This window comes from Capra hircus (genome assembly GCF_001704415.2).
Source record: "Capra hircus breed San Clemente chromosome X unlocalized genomic scaffold, ASM170441v1, whole genome shotgun sequence".
Classification (NCBI taxonomy): Eukaryota; Metazoa; Chordata; class Mammalia; order Artiodactyla; family Bovidae; genus Capra; species Capra hircus.
Window position 1 is genome coordinate 21,259,271 of NW_017189517.1, and position 11,050 is coordinate 21,270,320.

At 39.3% G+C, this 11,050-nt stretch overlaps 1 protein-coding gene across 1 annotated transcript; it reads right to left on the minus strand.

Moving 5' to 3' along the window:
- Positions 1-6,366: 6,366 nt before the first annotated feature.
- PABPC5 (poly(A) binding protein cytoplasmic 5) lies at positions 6,367-8,556 on the minus strand. The gene is made up of 2 exons (XM_005701205.3): positions 8,323-8,556; positions 6,367-7,777 (listed from the first exon to the last, which is right to left on the minus strand). Exon 2 carries the CDS (start codon positions 7,634-7,636, stop codon positions 6,488-6,490), a length of 1,149 nt encoding a protein of 382 aa, XP_005701262.1. The 5' UTR covers positions 7,637-7,777; positions 8,323-8,556; the 3' UTR covers positions 6,367-6,487.
- Between the last annotated feature and the right edge of the window lie 2,494 nt (positions 8,557-11,050).

The following is an 11,050-nucleotide window of genomic DNA, read 5'->3' on the forward strand; positions in this document are numbered from 1 at the left end:
ATCCATATAAACAATAGATGTTTTCCACTGTCTACTGTGGCTTGACATGTAAGTCATGAAACTTTATGTCAACAAAACGGTACATCACCTACGAGCACATCTAATAGAAGTTTTAGAGGTAATGTTTTGACAAACTATGTAAACCAGAAATATCTTACATAAACTTGAGTGTTCTAACAAGGATGGAGTTGAGATTAGGCAATGAGAGTAAGAGAGCAAAGAGGACCAGTATAGCACTAGTAATTAATAAATTCACTTAGAAATGAGGTATTTCTGAGGTATAGTATTACTGTGGTTGTCAAATCAGTGTTAAGACTAACCATATATAGTGAAAGAAAACAATTCATGATGCTTCATGCTAGATATCAAGCTAGGTAGAATTTTACTTTCTTTACAGTATTCATTTAGATTTATAATGTTTACATTCCTCTTTATCTCTGATCCTTCAATTATTCTTGAGTTAATTCACAAATCCTCCTTCCTAAAAATTCTTCAGTGAACAAAGAAATGCATTCTTCATCTTGACTTGCATTGTTTTGTCACCATCCTTGCCATAATGCAATAAAGCTGCCCTTTATCCCTTTATTTAGGGCCATGAACACATAATATATTTTTGTACAATGAAACCAATAAGGGATATATGCTGGGTTTCTTGAAACACTGTAAAAAAAAAAGCTTGCAAATTCCTTACTGCATTTTTTTTTTTCTTTTCAGGGATTTAGTCTGTCCCAAATCCTGAGAGGTAAGTTAAAAAAACAGTTGCTTGCCTTTCTGTGTAAATTAGTCTTAAATTACTTTTTAAATGCCCAAAATATTGATTTAAAAGCCCTTGATTTTTCAGAAGCATAATTTACCCTTTTGGAAGTTTCAAATCAACCTCAAAAAGATATTACTTACTCTACACTATCAGTTCAGTCTCTCAGTCTTGTCCGACCCTTTGCGACCCCATGAATCGCAGCACTCCAGGCCTCCCTGTCCATCACCATCTCCCGGAGTTCTACACTATAGAAGGCTTATTTATTACACAAAAGATGCCAACATCTGGTGTTTTTCTTACAATTAGTACTAAAACAAAGAAACTAATTTACTCTGATGACTGAAACAGTCATGCTATACAATATCAGCCCTCATCCCTTTTTCTTGCAGTCTCTAAAGGATTCATATTTTTTCAACTGAAATAAATTATGTAGGCCTCCAATTTTGATGAGAAACTTAGCGTGAACATTGATCTGTTTTTGTACCAAATGAAAGATCTTTATTTATCTTTTAATTTTTTAATATAAATTTATTTAATTGGAGGTTAATTACTTTGCAATATTGTATTGGCTTTGCCATACATCAACATGAATCCGCCATGGGTATACACGTGTTCCCCATCCTTAAGTTTCATAGAAATTACATCCTCAGTGTTTGTATGTTGAATTAGTTAGGCCTTTCTCATCTCAGATTTCCACTGGTAGCTAGTTTACTTCAAACTACTGACCATGATCCCCTGGAACAAGTGGAATATATTAACTTTCTTAGAGCTGCAAGAAACCATTGGTTAGGTTAAAATTCATGGGAAGTAGTAACACCATAGGCTTCCCTGGTGACCCAGTGGTAAAGAATCCACCACCAATGCAGAAGATGCAGGTGACGTGGGTTCAATCTTGTGCTAGGAAGATCCTTTGGAGAGGGAAATGGTAACCCACTCCATTATTCTTGCCTGGAGAATCCCATGGACAGTGGAACCTGGCAGGCTATGGTCCCTAGGGATGCAAAGAGTTGGATACGACTGAAGTGATTTAGCACACATTCATGCATGTGTTATCAGTAACATGATGTTAGAAGCACCAATCTATGTAAGCAATTTGTTCTTAATTATTTCTTCATAGGATAAGATTTAAAAAAATAGCTTATTCTGTAATAACATTTTTCTTGCCAAATACTGAGAAGAGAATTGGAAAGCAAACAAGTGGAGAGACATAATTCATAGATTATGAACTCAGTAATTCAACAAGTAATCATAGAATGCTAACTATAGTCCAAATATTGTCACAGGTACTGGGAACACCTTTATCATCTATAATCAGTCATTTATTGATACATTATTAACTATTCCCTTACATTAGGCCATTTATTCACAAATAAGATGGTATTCACTCCACTCCTAGGTATTCCCTTAAAAAGTATTCTTATTCAATATTTTTCCCCCCTCTGGGCTAAAAATATCACTTACACATGCAACATCTTATTTTCCTCCTTAACTATGGATTCAACCAGAAAAGCACCAGGATGCTTGAAACTTCCTGTACAGAAAATCCTTCCCCGGGCTTCCCTGGTGGCTCAATGGTAAAGAATCTGTCCGCCAATGCAGGAGACATGGGTTTGATCCCCGGTCCGGGAAGATCCCACCTGCTACAGAGCAACTAAGCAAGCACACTGCAACTATTGTGCTTGTACTCTAGAGCCTGGGAACCACAACTACTGAGCCCACATGCCCTAGAGCCCAGTGCTTCCCAACAAGAGAAGCTACCACAATAGGAAGCCCAAGCACCGCAACTAGAGAGTAGCCCCTGCTTGCTGCAACTAGAGAAAAGCGCCCACAGCAATGAAGACCCAGCACAGCCAAAAATGAACAAATACAAACCTTTTAAAAAGATGGAAGAAAAATACGTGTAATAAGTTATTGGAAAAAAAGAAATCCCTCCCCAAATAACCACTACTATGATGTTTGCAATCACAAAAAAAATATTCTGAATTTCCTTCTCCCTAGGCACATTTGACGGAGAAGGCAATGGCACCCCTCTCCAGTACTTTTGCCTGGAAAATCCCATGGACGGAGGAGCCTGGTGGGCTGCAGTCCATGGGGTCGCTAAGAGTCGGACACGACTGAGTGACTTCACTTTCACTTTTCACTTTCATGCATTGGAGAAGGAAATGGCAACTCACTCCAGTGTTCTTGCCTGGAGAATCCCAGGGACGGGGGAGCCTGCTGGGCTGCCATCTATGGGGTTGTACAGAGTCAGACACGACTGAAGCAACTTAGCAGCAGCAGCAGCAGGCACATTTGAAACCTGTACAGGTGACTAATTTGAAAAGCTAAAAAAATAAAAACAAAAATCAAAAATCAAAAACATTTTATTAAATAGTTCACTATTAAGTTGATATTGATAATATAGTTTTATTAATTTTTACTAATTATCTTGGGCTAGAAAATGAATCGGAGAAGGCAATGACAACTCATTCCAGTACTCTTGCCTGGAAAATCTGATGGGTGGAGGAGCCTGGTAGCCTGCAGTCCATGGGGTCGCTAAGAGTCGGATACGACTGAGCGACTTCACTTTCACTTTTCACTTTCATGCACTGGAGAAGAAAATGGCAACCCACTCTAGTGTTCTTGCCTGGAGAATCCCAGGGATGGGGGAGCCTGGTGGGCTGCCGTCTCTAGGGTCGCACAGAGTCAGACACGACTGAAGCAACTTAGCAGCAGCAGCAGAAAATGAATAATAACCTATTTTTTAATGCTTTTTTACTGATTTAAGCTGTTCAGTTCTTTGGCTCCTCCTTGGAAGCTTAAACTATTAGAAATGTATTAAAGGTAGCTAAAAATGAAAAATACAAATTGAAAAATTTACCCAGCTGTTTGTGTTTAAATAAAGATTACCTTTCCTTTACACTTTTCAACCCTGCTCTTTATGTCCTGAATTTACAGAGTACTTTTGACTAATCTGCAGAGTCCTAACATGTATATTTTATCTGTACCTAGACACAATTACTCCTTTTCTTTATACTGACTAGCTTTTTCAAAACAGTAATAAATAAATATTTTCCCCAAGTGTATAAAATGCTTATATTTGAAGTTTTTAGCTTCTATATATATTTCATGATTCATTCTGAATCAAAGTATTTGCAAAGGTCTTAACACTGACACTTCAGGTTTACAAATTCAAATGAAAACTGGCAATGGGGGGAAAGGAATAGAGAGCACATATGGTAAAATAATTATCAATGTATTGATAAGTATTTTAAGTTTTATTTGAAGTTGCTTCCTTTTCATATATTTTATGCTCACAATGATGTAAAGCAAGTAGGCTCATAAAATATGAAAGATTATATTCTGTTAGTTTTTTCTTTTGTCAGTTTAAATGAAGAATATACCATTAACACTTTTCAAATTTTAGGTACATATATATCAATATGATGTGCATTTTTATTTTTCTAGTAGATTTATGCTTTTACATGCTATAGATATTTTTTGTCAAGCTCTTATAACTCATACTGTTTTTAACCAAGGATTTTCATCACAGCATTGTTTACAAACGTAGAAAATATTGAAAAACATATAAATCTCATTTCATAATGAATTACTTAGATAAGATGTAGTACATCCACACAATAGAATACTATGTAGTCACTAACTGATGATACAGATTGGTATTTATTGACATGAACAGATGATTATGTTTTGGCTTAAAATTTAAAAAAAATACATATAGTGTATTTTCTTTTCTTTCTTTTTTGTAAAACAGTGTGGTATACATACAGGAAAAGGCATGAAAGGATAAGCACACACTTAAAAAGTTAATAGTGGTTGTCTCGGAACTCTGGGAAGTTTACTTCCTTCTTTGTAAGTTTCTGCATTGCTGTAATTTTTTTTTTAAGGAGCATGTATTATGTGTATAATCAATAAAAACCATAATTTCCATTTGAAAATGTTTGATAATGACTATACACATAATCTGTAGATAATTACATGAAACAAGTTATTCTGATTATTTTATGGGCAAAGAGTTAACAGAAGTGTTAAAAATTATATATGTTGTTTTATGTATGAAAGATATCTACATAAAGTAATAAAAATCAACTGACAATAGAGATAAAATATTTTCTTATGATTGGATTTGTGGTGTGAGTCAATGCTATTTTTAAAAAGTAATAATTTAAGTTTTACATAAATTAAGTATTTATTTCTCTAACTCCAAAATGGATTTGAACCAGCATATATTAACAGAAAGGCAACCCCAAAGAAAAGGGCTTCCCAGGTGGTGCAGTGGTAAAGAATCTGCTTGCCAATGCAGGAGACACAAGAGACATGGGTTCAATCCCTGGGTCAGGAAGATCCCCTGGAGTAGAAAATGGTGACCCATTCCAGCATCCTTGCCCGGAAAAGTCCATGGACAGAGGAGCCTGGTGGGTTACAGTCTACCAGGTCTCAAAGAGTTGAAGATGACTGAGTGACTGAGCAGAGCAGCAGCACAATCCAAAGAAAATAAGAAAGTAAGTGCAATACAGATCGAAAGGCAGATGGGTGTGGACAAGAGGGAACTGCAAGTGAAACACAGAAAATCCGTAATAGAGGAGTCACAGGGCAAATGACATAACTGCAACATAGAACAGAATATTTTGTCATAACTTCCAAGCAGCTAGACAAAAAGAGAATCATACTGGATTAAGAGATCTCATATGATGGAGGCATGCTACTTAATCAAGAGAGAGGACCTTTTCTTTAATTTTGAAACATCTGTGAATATTATCTTGTGAATATATTCAACAGTTTACAAGAAGTAATTACAAGTTTAATAGAAGTTATTCTTCAAATTAGTTTTCAGTATCATTACATGGAGTGTTTATCTTTTATATTGACATGACAAAGGCTGAAGGTAATCCTAAAATTAACTATAGACAAAGGCAATTCAGTGTTAGTCACCTTTTTTGTTAATTAAACACAATCCAAATATACCTACTAAAGAGTTTAGCAAAACGAGTGATAAGAATGCTCCTTAGCCTGTCTTCAAATCTCTCAGGAAAGGTTTCTAAGATGAAACTTAGAATTTTAAAAAATCAATCTTTAAAGTGTTAATCTTCTAATGTACTGATTGATAAAGTACCAATATGCTTATTGAAGTTATAAAGTTAATAGTGGAAACTCTCAAAACTTACTCAAATCCACTATGAAGTCTGTGGTATGCCCTCAGTATAATAAAGAGAAAAATATAAATAAATAAAAGAAGGAAAAAGCTCACATCTTTTAAAATCATTTTAAATAATAATTTAAAGTCAAATTATGCATAAACATTAACTGGATCACATACACTTTCCCCTGCTCTACTGATTTCTCAAAAAGCAAGTTAGAAGTTTTCACTGTGATGGACTCAGATGTAAGGACCTAGGAGAAATGAAATCTAGTATTAGTGAAATAAGGAAGGACATACACTCAGGTAACTCACCTTGACTGGTTTAGGACAAGTGTGTGGAGGAATAAACTTTATATATTCCTAAGGATATTATATCGAAAAATAGTACAAAATGACAGTTTTACAATTAGAAATTATGTTCTTCACTAAAATGAACAAGGCTTTCTGGTTTCACTTTATTTTTTTTTTCCCAAAAGAAAGTAGTCACTTAAAAAAACCTGTTAATTGACATAAAATAACCTCTTATCACAAAGTAGCCCAAACTAAGTAGGCACCAGCTTAAGGCTGAAACAAATTGAGCATTCTTATCCTCACCACCTGCGCCTGGCCTGGCCCAGAGTGACTTGCAGGGGCTTGGAGCCCACTATGCGACCATTCATCTCATCTACTGCTTTGGTAGCCTCTTCAAAAGAGGAGAAGCAGACAACACCAAACCCTTTGCCTTGCTCCACCTCCACCATCACTTTGGCCCGACTAATTGATCCAAAGGAAGAAAATTCCTCCTTCAGTTTTTCATCATCAATGGTCTCGTCCAGGTTCTTAATATAGATAGGCACCCCCGGAGGCCGAGTTTTTTCTTTTAATCTCAGCCGCTCAAATCTTCTCCTTAACTCAGCAAGACGTTCAATTTTCTTCTGTGCTCGCCCTACATAGAGCACTTTCCCATCGATAGACTTTCCATGCAGATCTAACACAGCCTTTTGGGCAGCCTCATGTGTCTCATATCTCACAAATCCAAAGCCTTTTGATTTCCCACTGGCATCTCTTATTACCTTAACACTCTCAGTTGGCCCATACTCACTGAAAAGTTCCTTCAGTTTGTCGTCATCCATGTCATCTCCAAAGTTTTTAACGAAAACATTAGTGAAAGTCGCTCTGTCCCTAGTTCTAACTTCGGCAGCCCTCTCTTCCGGAAATTTGAATCGGCCGACGTACACCTGGCGGTTGTGGAGCCGCACTCCGTTCATGTGCCAGATGGCCCTATTGGCGGCGGCCAGGCTGTCAAAGTGCACATAGGCATAGCCCTTGGAGCCATTGTCATCGCATACGACTTTGCAGGAGAGAATGCTCCCAAAAGCTGAAAACAGATAAAAAAGGGCCCTGTTGTCAATGGATTTGTCCAGGTTTTTGATGAATATATTTCCAATTCCAGACTTTCTTAAGCGGTCATCTGGCTGAGACCACATTAGACGGAATGGTTTGCCATTAATCAAATCAAAATTCATCGTGTTCAGTGCCCACTCAGCATCCGCAGGAAAGCGGAAGTTAACGTAGCCATAGCCCAGGGGGCTGCGGGTCACTGGGTCACGGCAGATTCGGGTGAAGCGCAGAGGTCCAGCAGGCCTGAACTTTTTATATAACATGTCCTCGGTAACATCTGGATCCAAGTCACCCACATACAGGGCAGCCTTGAGGTACTTCTTTTTCTTGCCAGCAGGATTAGGCTCCCCACTCCCCATCTCTCTGAGCACAGGGAGAAGGCTCTCTTGGGAGAGGAAAAAAAGGCTGCTTTCTCTAAGCTATGGGCCAAACAGCTGTTCACAAACAGAAAAAAGCCAAGGCGAAGAAAGCTAAAAGCAGACTCAGAATCACTGTTGAGGCTGAGGAAAGGAAGTTCAGAAACAGCGGGTCAGCAGGCTCAGAACAAACGCATCAGACAAAAAAGCACCCCAATAACGAATCCATTCTCCCTAAGGGGGCTTAGAATTTCCACCCATTCAGATCTAAAATCAGTTTCAGAAGCCAGTAGTAGGAAAGAAATGTCCCTTCCCCCGCTAAATAGTAAGAAATCACCAAGCAGCAGGCTGGCTCCCCACATCTGGCCTTGTCGACAGAGGCCTCACGACCAATTTTCTGCATAAAAATAGGCCTCAAGCTCCCGTGGGTTTAAAATGATAACAACAAGGGCAGGGGCCGAACGTGTATTCCTCCGCCGGCCGCCTGGCCGGTCTCAGGCGGGCTCGCGGCTCACCAAGGCCGCGCTACCGACACTCAGCGTCAGCGAAAGGGCAAACTGGACACTTGGTGCCCTGCGGCCAGGCAGGCAGGCTGCAAGCGGCGAATCGCACAGAGAAACAGACAGACAGACACACGCGCGGGGGACCGGAGACCGCCCAGATACCCAAGATGCCCACTGGGTACGGACCGAGTGACGCGCGGTGATTTCGGCAGCCCGAGACTCGCGGCGGGTCCGGAGGGACTGACTGGCGGACGCGCACTGGGTCAGCTCAGACGCGAAGCGGTTCCGGACAGATGCGGGGCGGAGTCAGGAGAGAAGGGCAGATGCCCGGCGGGCGGGCAGAGCGCGGACGGGCGGACGGGGACTGTTCCCCGCGGGACAGGCCGACCCAGGGACTAAAAAGCCTGTAGCTGTGGTGGGGCGAGCGGACGGGCGGGGCACAAGGAAACCCGGAACCGTGCTAAGGAACTTCCCGCTTCTTCCCGCTTGGTCTCTGCCAAGATGTTAAAAAAATAGAGAGACTGAAAAGGTTTCTAGGTTTTTTCTTAGTTTTGAAAATTTATTTATTAATTTAAAATATTACGTTTAGGCTGCCGACCCAAAAATCAAGTCAAAGGAGGTGACGACCTAGGTGGAGAGAACCTAGGTGGAGAGAACTGTCAAGTTGTTTTTATTTTTTTTAATGAGTTCCCTAAATCGTTTCTTCTTAGGAAATAAGATATAGGTTGCATACTTTCCTGAGTGCATTGGAAAGTCAATTGACAGCTGTTCTGAACTCCCAGTCCAGTGCTAAATGATCACAGGGTCAAATAAAACACATGCCCATTTTGTGGTTGGCTTTTATTCTTACTCCATTAAACTTCAGCATAATGGTGGCATTATCCCAAGGTAATAGGCAAGAGTTCTTTTTGCTGCTCCAGTAATACTGCTGCTGCTGCTGCTGCTGCTAAGTCGCTTCAGTCATGTCCAACTCTGTACGACCCCACAGACGGCAGCCCACCAGACTCCGCCGTCCCTGGGATTATCCAGGCAAGAACACTGGAGTGGGTTGCCATTTCCTTCTCCAATGCGTGAAAGTGAAGTCGCATAGCAAGTGTCCGACTCTTTGTGACCCCATGGACTACAGCCTACCAGGCTCCTCTGTCCGTGGGATTTTCCAGGCAAGAGTACTGGAGTGGGTTTCCATTGCCTTCTCCCTCCAGTAATACTAAGGTTTTAATAATTTGAGAGCCATAAAATGACTTTTAATGGTACTTAGTGAGTGGCTAAGCTGGTAAAGAATCCCCCTGCAATGAGGGAGACCTGGGTTCAATCCCTGGGTTGGGAAGATCCCCTGGAGAAAGGAAAGGCTACTCACTCCAGTATTCTGGCCTGGAGAATTCCATGGACTATCCATGGGATCACAAAGAGTCTGACACAACCGAACAGACTTTCACTTTCAGTGCCAGAAAACACTGAGGATGTGCTGCCTCCATAATCACGAATTATAAAATCTTAAAGAGATAAAAGCTGTAATAATGTTCACAGGTGAAATAAACACATAAATATATAAGCACTTTACATAATTAGTAATTTCAACTTGAATTGTCAACTTTAAACTATTGCAGGGAGCAATGCTATAAGATTAGACTAAACTCAGAGCTTTCCCAAGATCTCTTTTTAGAGTTTGCTGGAAACTGTTTTGGGAGAAGACTGTTATCTTTTCTTGGATGCTTGCGGCTGGTGCACTGAGATGACCCAGAGGGATGGTATGGGGAGAGAGGAGGGAGAGGGGTTCAGGATGGGAAACACGTGTATATCTGTGGTGGATTCATGTTGATGTATGGCAAAACCAATACAATATTGTAAAGTAATTAACCTCCAATTAAAATAAATAAATTTATATTTTAAAAAATAATTAAAAAAAAGAAAATCACCAATGTCTGTAATGCACAGCTCAACCAGCCCATTCCTTAAGATTTCCCCTCAAAAAGAAAATCCAAACAAAACGTCACTACAGTTAGACTGGAAAGGATCCTGGGGAAAATTTATCCAAGAGAAGGTGTGTGTAAGTGGTTAAGTCCTGGCTGACTCTTTGCGACCCCATGGACTGTAGCCCTCCAGGATCCTCTGTCCATAGGATTTTCCAGGCAAGAATATTGGAGTCGGTTGCCATTTCCTCCTCCAGGGGATCTTCACCCCAAAGGGTGTTGTAGTAAGAAGACATTCCTAGAATAAAAGGCTAAATTCGTGTGTTGTTTCATTTTTTTTACAGTTTCTATTAGACAGTATAGTTGACTGAAGATGACAGTTTACCCTCATTATTTACTCAAATATTTTGTAATTTTCTTTACTGAGCTCTTTTGCTTACTTTCTAGGATTCTTGCTTAGCTAAGACATGGAGACTGTGAGAAAAAACAAATACAAATTAAAAAAAAAAGTTATAGAGATAGACTAATATAAAATCTGGTCTTGAAATAGCACCACGTTGACCAACATGCAGAAACACTTGTGAACACGTGCTTACTTTATTGTCCTTAGAACATAAACTTTATAAACATCTTTCCTCATAATCTTAATTAACAATGGGCTAGACTTTGTTTTTATTTTTCAGATATAAAGCTATTACTTTACCAAAAATGCTGTATTAAAATAACAACATAAAGCCAAGAGAATAATTCCCACAGTATTATCACTAAAATAAAATCAATATTTCATTTATTTAAATGCTGTCCCTACTCCAATTCATTTGTATTTTCTCTAATATTATAGATGAAATGGAGTTGTTGAAAATAATTATTTTCAAAATCACCTCTTCTCTATACTCAACAGCCATTTGGGGGTCATTACAATATAAACATTCTAAACTAGGGCTTCCCAGGTGGCGATAGTGGTAAAGAACCTGCTTGCCAGTACAGGAGATATAAGAGATGGT

Bases quoted from the DNA above. Each gene is read 5' to 3' on its own strand.
- PABPC5 (XM_005701205.3), bottom strand. From the start codon at position 7,636: ATGGGGAGTGGGGAGCCTAATCCTGCTGGCAAGAAAAAGAAGTACCTC.